Source organism: Sciurus carolinensis, chromosome 2 (assembly GCF_902686445.1).
Source record: "Sciurus carolinensis chromosome 2, mSciCar1.2, whole genome shotgun sequence".
NCBI classification, from domain to species: Eukaryota; Metazoa; Chordata; class Mammalia; order Rodentia; family Sciuridae; genus Sciurus; species Sciurus carolinensis.
Window position 1 is genome coordinate 117,414,117 of NC_062214.1, and position 18,075 is coordinate 117,432,191.

An 18,075-nucleotide genomic window follows, 5' to 3' on the forward strand; every position below is an offset into this window, starting at 1 on the left:
GAACAAATGAATGTGTTCGCTCAGTTTTTGAAAAATGTTTGTTCTCCACTTCCTCTTTTCTTCAGAGTGTTAGTAATGAATACGGAATGTGACATCGGTTTTCCACGTATGTAGGATTTTGTCTTAAATTTCTGGGAAGTTATATCCTCCACCAACGTTTTCTTTTCTTGATTATTCTTTCATATGGAAACTCCTCACGCCTAGCGATTGTTCTCTTCCTTTTTAAGGTCATTTAAAAATGGAAACCTCGATCGTTGAGGTTCTTTTAATTTTATTCCCCCCTCTCCCCGCCCCTACGCCCTTCTGTACAACTCACAGCCAAAGCCGCCAGCAACTGAGCTGAAAGAACCCGTGGTGGGCGAGGAGAGGAGGGTGTCATGTTGGCAACAGGCTCCTGCTGGCGGCCGCGGAGCCCGCCGGGGTTAACGCGGGCGCAGGGGTCAGCGCCCTCCAAGTTGGGGGCCTCGGGCGGAGCCGCCAAGCCGCGGCGATCCTTAGACCAGAGCGTTCCTCACTTCTCTTCTCTCCAGGGGTTGAGAATCGCCTCATCCGTCGGGATCCCGTGAGGACCTCGCTCTTCGCAGTGCAGCCTCCGCTACTGAGCTCGGGGTTCGACGTAGGAGAGGCGAAGCGGTCGAACGTGGGGCGGAGGAGGAATGAGGGGCCAGGAGCCGGGGGGATTTCCTCCCGCGCTTCCCTCTCCAACGGGAGCGGAAAATGTGATTTGCTGTGCATTCCAGGCGCGGTTCCCTGGGGTGACCTCTCCCAGCCCTCCCGGGCGGGGGGAGCAGACAAAGCGGCGAGGCGGGCGGAGAGGGGACCCCACAGGGAAGCAGGAGGGGTACAGGGGGCGGGAGCAGTACCGGGAAAGGGGGCGGATAACAGGTCCACCGGCGGCGCGGCGCCTGGCCAATGGAGAGGCTCGGCCCGGGGTTCAATGCTTGGCCGCCGGCATTTAAACGGGAGGCGGCGAGATGCCCGACACTCGGTGCGCCCTTCGCGGACCGGGCGACTCAGTGCACAGCGGTAGAGTCACCCTCAGACCGGCTGGGCCGAGCCCAAGCGGCTCGAGTGGTGGCTGCACCCAGCGCCACGCGTCAAGAGCGCAGGGTCGGAAGACTCACCACACTGACAGGTGAGCTCGGAGGCACCCAGTAGGGAGGGATGAAGAGAGGGGTGTGTGTGTGTGTTAGGGCATTGGCAAAGGATCCCCAAGTCCCTCTCAATTCAGATGCGAGGCAGTCCTCACATCCAGGTCCTACGATTTCCTGGGGTTAACCCCGAAGAACCATCGCGGGTCCTTCCTGTCGAGGTCGTGGATGCTGTGACCTCGCTCAGTTGAGTCTGCCGGAAAACGTAGGGGAAAAGGGTGTCAAGAGTGGGCAGGACCCTGAATCTCTTTTCCTCTCCTGCAGCCCTGCGAAAATGCTCCTGGTGCTTCTGGCAGCAGCCTCAGCTAGACTCTCGCGTACCGCGAAGGCGCGGAGTCAGGGCTGCCCGAACGCGGGAGCCGCGGGATCCTGAGCAGGAGCAGCGGGAACATACCGCTGGGCCGCCCACGGCGCTGCAAGTTGTATTGAGAGGGACCCCTGTGGTTTAAGCACTGAGCTGGAGTTGGGGACGTTTTAGGCCCCTGGGGGACTCCGGAGAATTACCATGCCGTAGACCCAGGGATCCGAAGGCTTAGTGATGTATTTGCTAGTTGGGGATGTGAGGTGACTCTGGCAGGAGATCTCTGGGAAGAGGGGAGCTGCGGGGTTTAGCCACCGCAGAAACCCGAGGGTCCAGTAACCCGAAGCTGGAGTGCAGTAGGCGCTGGATATTGCGAACCCGCAGTGCTCATTCGGCACACACCACACACCATACACGCTAGCGTTCTGTTCAATTCGAGCCTCTATAGGTTCCACTCGAGCTTTGCCATGCAGACCTGCAGGCGCCGGGAAGTAACCATCAGCTAGTTCCCTTTTCTGCTGGTGCCCCTTAATCTGTATCCCAGCGGCACCAGCCTCGCCTTGATGGGTGCGCCTGACTAGCGACTGAAGACCTGGGACTCGGTTGCGGGAAGCTGGTCCCCTGCTCTAAAGCGCTGGTCATCCCTATTCCGCGCCTGCTGCCAGGCACACGGCTCTCGGAGAGAGGCGGGGAGGGAAATCAACAGGGCTGTCACCTCTCTGATCAATATTTGTAGACTTCAGGTTTGGGAACCGAGGCACGACAGCTCTCGCTTGGCATTGCCTTCAGATCTCATTCCTCCTTGGGGGCGCCCCAGCTTGGCGTTTCCCGCCGCCAAGTTCTGTTGAAGGTCCCCAGAGAGGACAGGGGAGTGTATATGAATGTGAACAGTCGCTGCTGTGAGCCCCTTCCCGCACGCCCAGGACCACTGTGGTCTGACCCAGCTGCCATTTGCCCCTCCTTGACCGACACCAAATCTCAGCTCTTTTAGGTAGAATTATGGCCTCGAAGTTAGGGGTGAAAAATCTGCTCTTAAACGGTCTGAGGGCAGAAAAGAGACCATCGGTGGGTAATTGGATCTCCTGCTGGAAAGAACAAATTCAACTGGTGTGCGTGTCTGTTTATGTTCCCCTGAGATGGTGCCAGGACACGAACTGATTTAAACATTCTATTGTGTTCAGTGGGTCACCAGGGTTTTAAGCTCTCCCAGAGACCCTAGAGTAGTGGCTTCCTTCTGGCTGTACACACAAGTTAAATAAATAGTGTAGAAGAGGTTAAGATAACCCTGATCCCAGGATGAGGAGTCTTCTTTCACCACAGGGCTGCCCGCCTCCACTTTATTTATTTATTTATTTATTTATTTATTTATTTATTTATTTATTTATTTTTTAAGGAGCATGGGGGACTTGATGGGACAGACTTTTCAGAGCAAAGAAAGATCCTAAGAGAATTAGATTCTCCTTCATATCCTTCCCCAGTCAAGTCTACAACTGTAGGTGATTTGATTACTATCACTGGGTAAATTGCACTGTTCAATTGTTAGTATTAAGTAATCATTTAAGGATTCTTTAGAACTGTAGTATGGTGCGCTCTACTCCCCCCCCCCCCCCCCCCCCCCCCCCCCCCCCGCGCGTGCGCGTGTGTGTGTGTCTGTGTGTGTGTGTGTGTGTAACCTCCAGGTCATTGTAAGAATTAAGAATCTTTTGTAAACTTTGTAATTTCACAGCTTTCCTTTTTCTTAAAGTTCACTTTGAGTGAAATGTTTTGGTAACCCACAAACCCATAATCTGTAGGAAATCCAGGTTGGCTAATGTAGTCTTTATGTGAGTAGTTATATAGGGAGAATAGAAATGTATTATGTCCCCAACTGAAGCCATCATGACTTCAGTTTTAATGGTCAAAGAGGTTTAAATGTGAAGAAATTTTATGTCAGACTGCTCTCCCAGCAAATATTTGTTGACAGTAAAGCTGTGGAGTGTGTTCTAGAACTAAGAGTAAAGTATGTTCTAGAACCAAGAGGTGGCAATTAGGGGAGGTGACTGTAGCATCTAACTGGAAGGTATAGATCAGGCAGGTGCTACTAGCCATATCTTATATCTGTGGTGAATTTTCTTTACTTTTAACACATGCTTGTAGAAATGCAAAGTACAGCAGGGATTTCTAGGACAAAAAAAGTCTTTTTCTTCACATGTAAACATAAAGATACAAAATAGATAATTATCTGATTTGCAATATTCTTCTAATTTTATTACATTAGAAAATAAACCCTTGTGTCCCTTAAATACTCTGCTGTGTGTCAGTGGGACAGTAGTTAAAGGCACATGGTGGAGGAGCTAGGTGAAACTGAACTTAAACCCTAGCTCTCCTCTTACAAGCTGTGTAACCTTGGATAGATTCCTGGCTGAAAAAACAAAGACAATATTATCTACCTCATATTTTGTTGTGCAAAATGAAAATATTTGGACAGAATTTAGCATTACAATGCTTGGCACAGTAAAGGCTCAAAAATAAAAGATAACTTTTATTATTAGTGGTGTTATTGGGTGAACTAGTAATATGATACAGCACCAGGAGATACTGCAGATGGTTCTGAATTTCATCCTGACTCCCACTTACATATAACTAACACACATTTCGCTATAAAACACAACCTGTAACTTGGCTGTCTCTTTAATAGTGCTGTTAAGTGAATATTTAATATTTATTACTTTCTGACTCTTAATCCTATTCACCTCAAGATTTGTATACAATCAAAAACCTCACTAAATAATAACCTCAGTAAATAATGATAATAATAATAATAATAATAATAATCATCTTCCAATAAACTTTGAGGTCCTGAGGTAGTTGACCAGCAGGAGGTCTCCTTCCTACCCTATGCAGTGTTGGGCACTGGCCTGATTTGGCCTAAATGGTCTTCAGAATAGGGAGGTTGAGGTTAAGAGACGTGCAACAGGTAGGGGATGAGATTTTATCATCTATTGTTGTGCTGTCAACTCTTTTGATCTCCTTGGTGCAACTTTTCTGGAAAAAAATCCTTATTTTTAAGAAAATTCTCTTATTTCTAAAAGTTAATTGTCTTTTAAAATTAAAGATCAAATTCAAAAATAACCTTTATTCTTCTCAAACGTGTAGTCCTGAGAAAAAGAAATAGATCATTCTAAAATGTGGCCTGCAATGAAGCATTTGCATAATTCCATTATGGTTTATCCTGGGAGAATAATTTGATATCATGCTTGTTGAACATCTTTCTAAAAGTCAGTTCAGCTGGCAGAATTAACCAGAAGTTTAGGCACAGACAGGTGGTTTTCACTGTTATTTTCACTCAGAACTCCATTTAACTGAATGTGAACAGGTCATTTGGCTAAAATGAGAAATTCAGCGTGAAGAGTGCTGAAAGGAAATGGCCCAAACTTTCCCAAAGATAAGAGTGTTGGAAACAGGTCACACATATCATTTTTATTTCTGAGTCTCCAGAATTAGAAGAAAGTTTTCTACTTTGAGTCCTTGCCAGGATTGGAATAATCATCATGACCCATCCAGGATGGAGATGGTTAATATGGTTTATCTTTTTGCTGGCATTTACTCTTGATCACTGGGATCTGAAAGGAAATCATGAGGAAGAGAAGCCATGCTTTAAGAGTATGTCTTCTGAGAGAAGTGATGTGGATTAGAGAGGAAGACAGAGGGCGGGATGGAATGAAACTTGCTATTGGAGAGTAGTTGCAGAGAAAGCTTACCATGAAATATAATCACATTACTTGGAGAAGCAGAAATCCACTAAGGGGTCATTAAGGTAGACTTTGGAAAGAATAATAATACTACCTGCAAAGGGAAATCAAGGGATTTGTCGGGTGTCATGATGCACACTGAGTTCATGAGCTTGAATTTAATGATGTGAATAGGTGACTTTATAAATGAAAATTGCCATAAATTGTTTGCAGCTAATTGTTGGACATGGAGAATAATTTATAGGAACCTAAATCCAGATCAGCATTTGGACTGCTTTTTCATTATGCCTGCTAGGTGTTCTGTGGAAGAGAATTATTTACAAGGAATTTGCATCTTGGTTTCCTGTACATTTATAATATTTACAAGACCAAAAAACACTTCCATTTCTTCACTGAATGATCAAGACTGTTTGGGGGATGGGGAGAGAATGAATGATTGACCACAATGACTGACAGAGCCCTGGTTCCTAATTAGTACTAGAATTAGCTCAGTACTAATTCCAATTCTCAGTTCCTCAATCTTGTTCATGTAGAATATCCAGAGTACTTCAGAGCACAGCTGTTCTCTAAGAAGCTGAGGTCTCTGTAGATTGATGCTCTTGAAGTTGGTTTTTATTTGTCTCTGAATATAAAGTTTAAGAACTCAAGAGCCTCACAATAAACACTGAAGATATTTAAAGAACAGACTTTTCAGAAATGAAAAAATATTTCATTTTCCACACCTAATAAATCTTTTTGTGGGGAAAGTTTACTTTTCTTAAAAAAAAAAAAGAAGAAGCAGCCTATCACCTGGACCCCTTTGGCTTATGGAGTATGCATGCTCCCATAAGAACAATAAGTTTGTCAAATGAAACTGAAAACCAGTCTATTAATTTTGAATTCATTGCTTTGTTGTTAGTTTCTGCCATAGTATATTCGGTGGTTTCAAATAGGAAATAAAATCCACATTATTCCACATGGTACCAGGTAAAAAGTTGGGAACATTTGAGTTTTCCTGGAAGAAGAAAGACAAGTGGTAGGACGCTCTCTAGCCTAGGAAGAGTTTGCCAGAGTTGGATTTTCTACACACTAACAGCAGTGAAGACATTTTAAAGTGCAAAGGACAAAAACTGTCTCATCCATAACAATCATTTATTTAATAGATTTTAATGAGCACCTACTCTGTGTTAAGCACTGATGATGAACAAGCCCCCATCAACTCTCAGACTAGATGCTGTTCAATAACAGGAGTGAAAATGTCAGGGAGGAAAGGTCGAGTATAAAAAATGTTCTAAGTTGGTCCAGAGAAATAAAATTACATTTTGTGGATAGATGTGAAGGGGTGGCCTTATGCTGCATACCTGTGATGTGCAGTCAGTATACATTGCAGTCAATCTCAGATTGGCCTCTGTGATGGTGGGGGTCATTTTTAGTAGGTTTAGAATAAGATTGTGGTCATAGGTCTAAGGCATGTCTCCTTTGAAATGCTCAGTGAATGAGTTGTATTTTAGATCTTGGCCCTGAATTGAGTAAACAACAGAAACTTGTGAAAGCATCTCAAATTCACGATGTATTTGCCCAGGAGACTGAATGGTCATGGCTCATGTTCTCCTAGTCTCTGGAGAAAAATTAGTACTGTTTTATAACTGAACTTTTCTTATAAGCGATTTTTTAAAAAGACAAAACAAAGAAATTAATTTTTTTGTTGTTCGGGCAAAATCAGCTCTGTTTAAAGAACAGGGATGTTGTAACATAAACTGACAAAAGCCAGGGAAACTACAGTTGGAACAGGAGCTAAATGTCACATTATCAGTTCCAAACTTGAACTTGCCCAAAAGTATTAGGATAATGTTGGAAAGACGATGACATTTAAGGATGTTTTAAATGTAATATTTAATTATCTTAGTTTGACATTAGCCTTAAGGCTGAATAGTCTTTACTTACCAGAGGCTGTCCATTAGAGAATGTAGAAACCACCCTGCTTTTGTCTTTGAAAGAAAGTTACTCTATATAATCATACTGACTTGCCAGGTTTCATGGTAGGGGGGACTTTAAGGTTCCTATTACATGGCACTTAGGGGTTTTCATGTGTAATGCTAGCATTGGGAAGAACAAGGAAATGGGCACTTCATAGCTGTGTCCTTCAGTTCAGGAAACCACAGGAATGGGGCAGAGGAGATTTCAGAAATCAGGTCAATGTTGTGATGACCTGGGGAGGGACCCTGTGAATTTGAAACTACATTCTTAAAAAGAAGATACATCCCTACTCCATGTATGAATGCTATGTCAAAATACATTCTACTGTCTGTCATGGATAACTAAAAAGAACAAATTAAAAAAAATACATCCCCATTTTAACAATTCCCATTGTACCCCATGGTCCCAAGTGCTACAGGTCTCCTATTCAGACCTGAGTTAGAAAGGAAGACTGAGGTGTCAGAACCTGCATCTATACAAGATCCCCCCCAGGATTGCACTGTCCAGTCCAGGAAGACTTTCCCCAGAGAGTCAGGATAGTCTGATGCTTCCCTCTCCCTCCTCTTTTTTCTCCTTCTCCACCTCTTCTAAACAACCTAAGAGTCTTTCTTTCTCTGACATATTTTGTTCACTCCACTAATTTCTCTCTCTTGGATAAAAGCCAGTCAATTTTCCCTCTGCCTTATTTATTTATCTCACCATTCATATGCCCTTTCTGACCATATCTAGCTCTAGACCCACCCACAATAATTCATTGTCATTAACTTATTCAACACACCTTTGGTGTTTATTAATGTAAACTTTTGCACATGCCTGTTCTATCATGCTCATTTTTTTTTTTACCATGTTTCCTTGGGTTTGTTTGTTTTGTTTTGTTTGTTTTTGACACAGGGTTCTCACTGTGTTGCCCAGGTTGGTCTTGAACTCCTGGGCTCAAGCAATCCTCCTGCTTCAAAGCCTTCTGAGCATTGGGCCTAGAGGTCATTTTTCTACCTTTTAAACTTTATGCACACACACAGACACACAGAAGAGTGACATTTGACTACTTAAAAAGTAGAAAAGTATATGCCATAATATAAAGTGATAGGAGAAATCTGGGCCCAGTTTCAAGATGAGAATATGTGAGGAGTGGAGGAATTTTAAGTTACATGATCAGACTGCTGCAGCCATTTGTTCTGTCTGCAATACTGCTGTCTGTATGTTTGTCTAGTTTGTCTAGTTCTCAAATTGCTTTTATTTATTTATTTATCATATTTGACCTGAACGACCTCTCTGGGAGAGGTGTTTGTATCTATGCTTACATGGAGTCATGTATCAAGAAGAAAGTGAGTTTATCAAGGTCAGACAGCAAGCTGTTTCCCCAGGACTACAACCAGAAACTCCGCTTGCCTTTTTTTTTTTTTTCTTTTTTCTTTTTGGGGTACTGGGGATTGAACTCAGGGGCACTGAGTCACATCCCCAGCCCTATTTTGTATTTGATTTAGAGACAGGGTCTCACTGAGTTGCTTAGTGCCTCGCTGTTGCTGAGGCTGGCTTTGAACTCACGATCCTCCTGCCTCAGGTTCCCCAGCCGCTGGAATTATAGGTGTGCACCACCGGGCCGGCTCCACTTGCCTTTTCATTCATTTTGCTTCCTGTTAAATTGTTCTCTCTTCTGTCACATGCTTTCTGGTCTTCCTATGTGTCTCTTTTCCATAGTCAAACTACGAAAAGCCTCTTGTTGTCAAATACAAGAGTGAACACAGTCACGTGACCGTAATGCAAAGTCAAATGTAATTGGGTGTCAGAAACCTGCAAGGAAATCTTATGGGCGTCCACACAACGGTCCTGGTAGAGTTTAAATATTGGCTTGTTCACTGTGGAACCGGGCAGATTACTTTCACAGCTTGGTAGCTGGGTCTGGGTGTGGGTAATGGGAATACTAGTAGCTGATTCACAGAGACAGTGTGGGAAGCCAACGAAGTATTTTACATAAAGTGATTAACAAGTGCCATATAAAATGTTAGGTGCTATTCTTAATTTTTTACTTAATTCACTCTTTTTTGTTGTTTCGTTGTTGTTCTCCCCTTCTCTGCTTCCCTTTAGTATGAGCCGCACCGCCTACACTGTGGGAGCTTTGCTTCTCCTGTTGGGGACCCTGCTGCCTGCTGCTGAGGGAAAAAAGAAAGGGTCCCAAGGTGCCATTCCCCCGCCAGACAAGGCTCAGCACAATGATTCCGAGCAGACTCAGTCGCCCCAGCAGCCTGGCTCCAGGACCCGGGGGCGGGGTCAGGGGCGGGGCACTGCCATGCCGGGAGAGGAGGTGCTAGAGTCCAGCCAAGAGGCCCTCCACGTGACCGAGCGCAAATACTTGAAGCGAGACTGGTGCAAAACCCAGCCGCTTAAGCAGACCATCCACGAGGAGGGCTGCAACAGCCGCACCATCATCAACCGCTTCTGCTACGGCCAGTGCAACTCCTTCTACATCCCAAGGCACATCCGGAAGGAAGAAGGCTCCTTTCAGTCCTGCTCCTTCTGCAAGCCCAAGAAATTCACCACCATGATGGTCACACTCAACTGCCCCGAACTACAGCCACCCACCAAGAAGAAGAGGGTCACACGAGTGAAGCAGTGTCGTTGCATATCCATCGATTTGGATTAAGGGATACCCAGCCTGTCCTAGGGTTGCAGCCCCAGGCAGGCTCAGAGCCACACCTAAGCAACCTGATTCTTATTTGGCTTAAACCTAGAGGCCAGAAGAACCAGCCGCTGCCTCCCGGCTAGAGCCTGCTTCTGCGTAGTTTGTGTGCATGAGTCTGCATGGGTGTCTGTGGGTGTTTTCAGACACCAGAGGAAACAGTCTCTGATAGAGGTCACTTCCTATTATTATCTGCTTTAAACAGAGGTGGTCAAAATGCCCACACCACCCCTGGCATCCACAGCCGCAGGGCTGGATCTGCCTTTGTCTTCCATGTGCCCCCTGGGGACCAGGATCTATCTCCCTTCAGAAAGAATATTAATGGAAGAGGCTATTCTGAGGGCAAGAGACTTATTTGGGTGCTGCATTAGACTTGGAGACATTATTTTCAACCTGTGTTTTCTTCCTCCCTTCTTTCACCCTTCCACAGTTCATCCTTTTTCAGGTTCTCAGTGCCTTTTTCAGTCTCATCCCATGTCTGCCAAGGTTTCTAAATTAATTTGCTTGATTGTGGATGTCAATATTTTCCATTTTGTGAAGACCCACCAGACTCTGGAGAGACTGGTGTAATCGATGACAAGCAGACAGAGCAGAGACAAAGGGAGCATTGAGGGTAAGGACCAGTCATGACCAGCAGAATTCAGCAAGGAGATGTGCAGAAAACTGGAAGGCCTATTCTAAACACACTGGGACCCATGCTTCAGTGAAAGGGTTTCCTGGTATTTAAAAGAACCCAAGTGAACAGAGGAGAAATAAGATTGCCAAAATATCATTGACTTTGTCACTCGGATCTACCAAAACTAGCTGTAACCCAACACCAAACTTAAAACTTAAATATTGACCACTCCTGTTTTCAAACCAAGTAAGTGAGCTAAATGCAAATAGCCCCTGCTGTTTTGCCCCACTGGTGGACAATTGATGTAGTTTAGAACCTTCCACACAGGAATAGGAAAAAACTCCACACTTCCTAGGCTGAGGTTCTAATATCTTTTCCTTGGTTATAATCACCATTTCCCCAATTCTTTGTTCCTACATAATGCTCCTAAAAGCCACAGCCCTGTATTATAAACATTCTGTGTCTGCTGAGTGTACTTGATAGGAAAGGTCAGTCTAAGCTGAGAGTTTATGGCCCGCTCCATTTTAGCTATAAATCTATTTTGGGTCTTTTTGTATTGGCTCTTGTTAGAATACTGAGCTAGAGAGGAGAGTAAGGAAGTAAAAGGGTTTGCCTCTGGCTAGGTCATAGTTAGTTCTTAACACCTGGAGGATATGTGAGGGATATGACCTCCCTGCTTCTTCCTTTGTTCTCTCAGGGTCTGCAGGGAAATCCCATTGAGGAGGCAGAGCATTGGGGTGTGTTAGCTGGCCATCTGCTACTAGGGGGATCTGTGGGATATTGCAACCCGTTTTGTACCTACTGGAGATGCTGTCCCTGATGAAACTTGGGCCTGCTTGCGATACCTATGTAGACTTTTTCTAATGACCAAAGTGCAGGGTGTGTGAGCCTTATTGCACTTTGAATTTGGCTAAGCTGTGCTTTTCAAGCCTGAGATTCTATATATAAATGCCCCAATTACTCTTTTTGCCTTTATCGTCTCAGCTTCTCTAGTCAAGTCAAGTGTCATTTGGAAAACAAACATCATAGACTTGGGATTCAGTTGCCCATCAAGATTCCAGCATTCAAAGAACCATTGCAGTTAAAGAAGCTGTTTTTATGTTGCTTTTTTTGTGGGTTAGTGTTCTCCCATCTAACAACAGGAGCTGTGCCTTTAGACAGAAGTTATTTTGAACACCCAAAATGTTGGGTATAATTTTAAATATTTTAAAATCACTACTGATGATTCTACTCTAGGCAAATTCATGCAAACACATAGTCTATGCGTTTCATATACACTGTATTCCCCTGCCCTGAATCTTTGTATCATCCACATCCTCCAACAATAAAGCACAGCATGGATTTAATTAAGCACACAGAATTTTGAGGGTGGGGGAAAGGAAAAGAAAGGGGAAGAAGCTTTAAATGTAAAACCACACCAGAGAGGAAAAATGACATTCAGAACCAGCAAACATTGAATTTCTCTTGTTGTTTTAATTCTGCCACAAGCATGCAATTTTGTTAAAAAGAGATGACTTAAGTTGGCAGCAGCAGTCTTCTTTTAGGAGCTTGTACCACAGTCTTGCATGTAAGTCAGATTTGGCTCAAGTAAAGAGAATTTCCTCAAAATTAACTTCACCAGAATAATCAGCAGCATAAATACCCCAGAAGCACAGCACTAGCCAAAGAGGGAAACGTCTGCTTTTCTTACTGTGCCTATATTAAGATGAGCACAAGTATGGTGTGGCTTCCAACATTTACTGAAAATGCCATATCTGTTACTTATTTTATTGGAGTCACCAATGATGTCATGATATATATTTTTTCATTATTGTAGTAGGATTTTTCTATGGCAAGATAGTTGTGATCTTGATCTTACCTATTAAAATAATGCCAAACACCAAAGATGAATTTTATGATGTACAGTTTGTGCTTGGCATTAGAAGAGTAAATACACATCTTTTAAGTCTGTAAGTTGTTTTTGGTTACCGTCATTTGGTTAAAAATTGTAAGAGAAAAATCTGGAGGAAAGGATAATTTCCACTGTGTGGAATGTGAATAGTTAAACAAAAAGTTATGGTTATTTAATGTAATTATTAATTCAGATCCTTTGGTCACTGTGATTTCAAACTTGTTTTCTTCTTCTCCTTTATATGACTTCCCCTGAGTTGGGAGAAGAAGCGGGCATGTTGTATGTTGATGGAGACTCATCAGGGCAGAGGGAGACACCATCTTACGTGTATTAAGATGTGTTACAGAGTCAAGACCTGAGCTCTTGTTTTTTTAATTGAATGTTCCTTAAAGGTTAACATTTCTGAAGCAATGTTAGGAAAGACTTTCAGTGTTATTTTGGGAGACTTAAGATGTGTGTATACAAACATATAGCCAATAATGATAGCTAGTTCATAGTCCTTTCAAGGAGGAGATCAAAAGTGCAGGGACAGTTCATTTCTAAATGACCAGTTGATGCTTAAGAGTGAAAGTAGTTCTATTGATTTGTCATTCCTCAAGATATTTAATATCACCGTGTTGTGTATTGTGTCTGCTTTAATTATTGAAAAACAACAAAGGATTGTCTAGACTGTGGTCAAACACCTTGCTGTGTATGAGGGTGAGAGGGGATTTGATAGTGTCATAAAAGCTAATTTGGCTTAAAGTTTTACGAATCTGTAATTAGAATTTAATTTTCTCCCCAATAATGTTCTATGTAACCTTTGCCAAAGAGCAACCAATAAATTAAACCTCAACTTTTTGTGTGTATTTGTGATTTAACTGGCAGTGTGCCTAGGGCAGAGGCAAGGCAGAGATTCACTTGTCATGGCAAGGGATGTAGAAATGAGACACTGAGATCTCTTGTGATCTTTTGGGGACATTTACTCTTTCACCTAGACTTTTCAGATCCTATTTGCTTTCCTCAGGCCGTGCAGTTAGACACAAGGGAAAGTCAGTCTGCAGTCCAAACTACCAACTTCCTGCCCAGAGCACAGCTAGGAAGCTGAGCTAGTGAGGGTTATGATGCAGGTCTTCAATGGAGTGGTGAAAGGGTTGCCTCACATATATGATTACAGCTTTATTTCAGGGTGTTCTAGGAGAAAACAGGAGAAAGATCTTGGAATCAGTAGAAGGAAGATCTTTGTAATGATAAGAGTGATTCAGTAAGACCGTGAACTGCCTTTAAAATGTTAAACTCCCTATCCTTGAAAATATTTTAAAATATGCTGCATATCATTTGAAAGTGAATTATTGCCCTGGGAATACAATTGAACCACCAGATTTCTGAGCTCTCTTCCCACTTGTACATACAACATTATTCAGTTTGAGGGTTGAACAGTGGTTTCTTTAAACACTTGGAACCAATAGTCTACCAATCTGAAAACAATAAAAATCCCAGCAACTCTGTGTGAAGTGCTTACATATCACCTGTGCTGAGAGTTTGATTTGAAATGTTTCTCAATTCTCAGGATAGCTCAATGAAGCATTACCATTATCACCATTGTGAGGAAACAGTGGATTCATATGGTCTTATTGCAGCACCAGAGCCCTTAAAAAGTATGCAAAATTGAAAGAATTTTTATTGGTTTGTTCTTTTAAGAACCCAAAACAGAACTCTAAAAACAGATTAGTAACAGTTTTACTGTTGATCATTCACATCTACTGATTAAGTCCCTTTTGGGATTGTAGTTAGCATCATCAGGAGCCCAAACTTGGAAGCATTCAGCCAAATCCTCTTTGCCACCACTCTTTGTTATGACCTCCTTGGAGGAGAGAAGACAAGTGAAAGCAAATAACAAGGGGACAGTGGCCTCAGAAAAGTCACACCCAGGAGGTAAAATGTAAGTAAGGCTTAAAAGAGTGGAACTTGACACAGAAAGGTATCTCAGGCTTTAAAAAAAGGCAAGCAAGCAAGCCAGAATATCAGCTCTTTATCAATCTGAAGAGGATTTATTCAAGAAAAAGACTGAATTATCTGTAAGAACAGTAAGCAGTGTGATATTATACCTTACCCTGTTGGTATCATCCCTTGTCAGCTCCACAGTGGATTTAAAACCCAACAGCCTGAGAATACAATGAAAACCGGCAGTTATGGCAGTGGTGGGACCCGGATGGGTTGGAGTTCTTTCAAAGCTTCCTTCCCAAAGAATTGTCACTGTTTCACCTGTTGGGCAGCCCTGGGCCTCAGTTGCAAGGATATTTTTATTTGATCTGACAAAAAGTTTCCCAGTGTGAAAAACTTGTTGAAACAATTAGAGGGAATTAATTATCTTTGGGTGCTTGAGGCAGTGGGGGAAGGCAATGGCTAAGCAAAAAGTATAATGGAAAAATCCTGGGAATGAAATCTCTGTAGGGACTTTGTAAAGCTCCAACCAAATGTATTACCAGGGCTCTAGACAGGCACAGGACTGTGCATATGCTCGGGTCTTAAGCTCTCACTCCAGGCTGTCCTTGAGATTCTGTACAATCAGGAAGTGCAGCCTAAGGCAGAGTTGTTAAATTCCCGGCTGAGGGTTGAGGGTTGAGGCTGTCCCTCAGCATTTGCATACAGCATCCCAGCAAGATTGGTAGACTATTGGTTCCAAGTGTTTAAAGAAATCACTGTTCAACCCGTAACTGACCACTATACTAACCAAGCAGAAACACAACAAAAAATACAGATTTTTTTTTTTTTTCAGAATTAGATCAAAGAAACAATAAACATAAAAAATATCTGCAGGGAAAAGAGAGAGAGAGAAAGAGACTTCAAGAGTCACAACATATTACCTAAAATGTCCAGTTTTCAACACAAAAATATGAGAAATGCAAAGAAACAAAAAAGTGTAGCCCATATACAGGAAAAAAAAAAGCAAGAACTTGTCTTCAAAGAAATCTGTTGGACTTCTGTTTAAATATGTTCAAAAACTGAGAGAAACCATTTTATGCTTGCTTGTTTGTTTGTTGATGGGACTGAGGATGTAGCTCAGCAGAAGAGAAACTTGCCTAGCATACAAGGGACTGTGGATTTGATTCCTTTTAACACACACACACACACACACACACACACACAAACACATACACACTCCCAAACCTCAAGGGAGAGGGGGAGGGAGAGAGAGAGAATCTGGTCCCATATTTTGATGTTTGGCCATTGACATATTTTAGGCTTTGCCCCTTCCTCCCTCTTCCCCTTCTGCCCTATCTCTGTGCAAACTGATAAGGAAGTCCAGACTCCCTCATGTGGCACTGTTGGAATGATCAACACAGGTGAGGCTCTGCCTGTATGTGGGAACCGTCATCTAAGCCTTGATTTCTAACCACCAAAAAAACCCAGCCAGCCTCCTTTCCCAACTTTCATAAGCCATTTTCAGAGAAGGTTGGAAGTCATTCTCTGCTTTCAACAGAAAACTTAATAATACAATAACACTTTTTTCATACTCTCATGGGGTGTGTGTAGCATCATAAGTAAATGTCTGAGCCCAATTCTGGATGGGGGTCTATATGTTTATGCATTTGGTCCACAACACCTCTAAGTACTCTAACCACCAAAACTGACTGAAGAAGAAACAAAATTCTGAATAGAACAATCACAAGTAAAGAGATTGGGTTAGCAATCTCATAAAGCCCAAGAGAGAATAGTTTCACCAAATATTTAAAGGATGATGTGTACAAATTCTTTACTAATTCTTACTAAAAATTAGAAGAAGAAGAACAATTCCATCTCATCCTATAAGACCAATATTACCCTAATAGCAAATTCAGACAAATACAAAGCAAAATAAAACTACAAATACTTATTATTTATATAGATGTAAAATTCCTCAACAAAGATAACTGAATTCAGCGACATGCAAAATCGGTATAGAAACTGGGCATGATGCAGCATGCCTGCAGTCCCAGCTATTTGGGAGGCTGAAGTAATGGGACGATCACTTCAGCCCAGGAGTTTCAGTCCAGAATGGGTAACATAATGAGATCCAATCTCAAAAAATAATTTAAATAGGACTGGGGTATAATTCAGTGGTAGAACACTTATTTCACATGTGCAAGGCCTGGGTTTGATCCCATGCAAATCACACACACATACACACACACACACACACACACACACACACACACATTTTAAAAAAAGATCATATACATGACAATGGAATATGCTCCCAAATGCAAAGTTGGCTTAACTATATATTGGTGTTATACATTATATTAATAGACGAAAAGACAGAAACTACCTTATCATCTTAATAGATGAAGAAAATCATTTGACAAAATTTAGCACACTGTCATGAAAAAGTCATGAAATATACTAGGAATAGAAAAGAACTCACTTAACTTCATAAGTGACATCTATGAAAAACTCACACCAATATCACTTAAAGGTAAAAAACTGAAAGTTATCTCCTCTAAGATCAGTAACAGGAAATCTACTTTCACTATTTTTATTCAATGTTGAACAGGAGGTTCTAGCTAGGGCAATATAAAAGGAATTCAGACGACATTATCTCATATGTATGAATCCTAAAGAATATATAAAAGAACTTTAAGAATTCAGAAAGGCTGCAAGATACAAGATAGATAAAATTTATTCATATTCTATATTCTGAAGCAATGAAAATAAGTTAAAAATAATTTCACTTATAAAATATTACAAAGAAGAAAATATGAAGGAATAAATTTGATAAGTACAAGACTTTTACATTAAAAAGTATAAAACATTTTTTAAAGAAGTTAAAGAACAACACTTAAATAAATGAAAAGGAATCTGTGTTCATGTAGTAGAAGAATTAATATTACTCTACAGATTCAACACAATCTCTATCAAAATTTCATCTGGCTTCCTTGTAGAAATTGACAAGCTATTCCTAAAATTCACAAGAGAATGCAAAGGATCCAGAATAGCTAAAACAATCTTGAAAAAGAACACATTTTTATATTTACAATATATATATATATATTATATTTCCATATTTCAAAACATACAGTAAAGAATAGCTATAAGACAAATGCCCTATCATTGGGTTAAGAAACAAATGCAACCTCTCCAAAAGCTCTCCTTTTATCCCAGCTCATTTTTAATCCTTTTTGCACAAGAGAAGTAATCACTTTCTTAACTTCTAAAGTAACTTCCTTTTATCATATCTTTATAGTTTCTTCAACAAAGAATGCATACCTAAACTCAATAGTTTAATCTAGCTGCAAACAGTTTATGTGGAAAATAATAAAGGACTGAATTAAGACAACCCTACAACCCTTCCTATAATCTTAATGAGGTTCACTAGTGTCCACTTCCTCCTATTGCATAAACTGGTTTAGTTTATTTGGCAGAAATTAAAACACTTACATATTGAGGAAGTTGACATCAAGAAGAGTAGGAAGTTATGAACCTTCCTTCCTCCCACCAAAAGGCCAATAAAAAAAAATCATAGATGAGTACTCTTAGAAATCCAAACATTGAAAGACTCTTGCACCCCAAGGGAATGTGAAACCCAGACTCACCAAAATTGGTAGGGAGATTTAGGACACCATCTTATCATAATCCCTACCACTGGCACAGTGCTATATGATCAGGAAGGGTCAGACCCGCTATGTCCCAACTTCTCTCAGGGGAGAGGCAGTGTTGATTCACATGCTTAGTGTCCTAATGGGGAATCCCTAGAGGACTGGTTTCTCTTGTCATGGAACTCTGACATATC

The 18,075-nt window shown here is 41.8% G+C and overlaps 1 protein-coding gene across 1 annotated transcript; it reads left to right on the top strand.

The window, feature by feature from the left end:
• Nucleotides 1-897: 897 nt before the first annotated feature.
• Nucleotides 898-12,419, top strand: Grem1 (gremlin 1, DAN family BMP antagonist). The gene is made up of 2 exons (XM_047540185.1): nt 898-1,135; nt 9,225-12,419. The coding sequence occupies exons 1-2, from the start codon at nt 975-977 to the stop codon at nt 9,778-9,780; spliced, it is 717 nt and encodes a 238-aa protein (XP_047396141.1). The 5' UTR covers nt 898-974; the 3' UTR covers nt 9,781-12,419.
• The last annotated feature ends 5,656 nt before the right edge of the window (nt 12,420-18,075 follow it).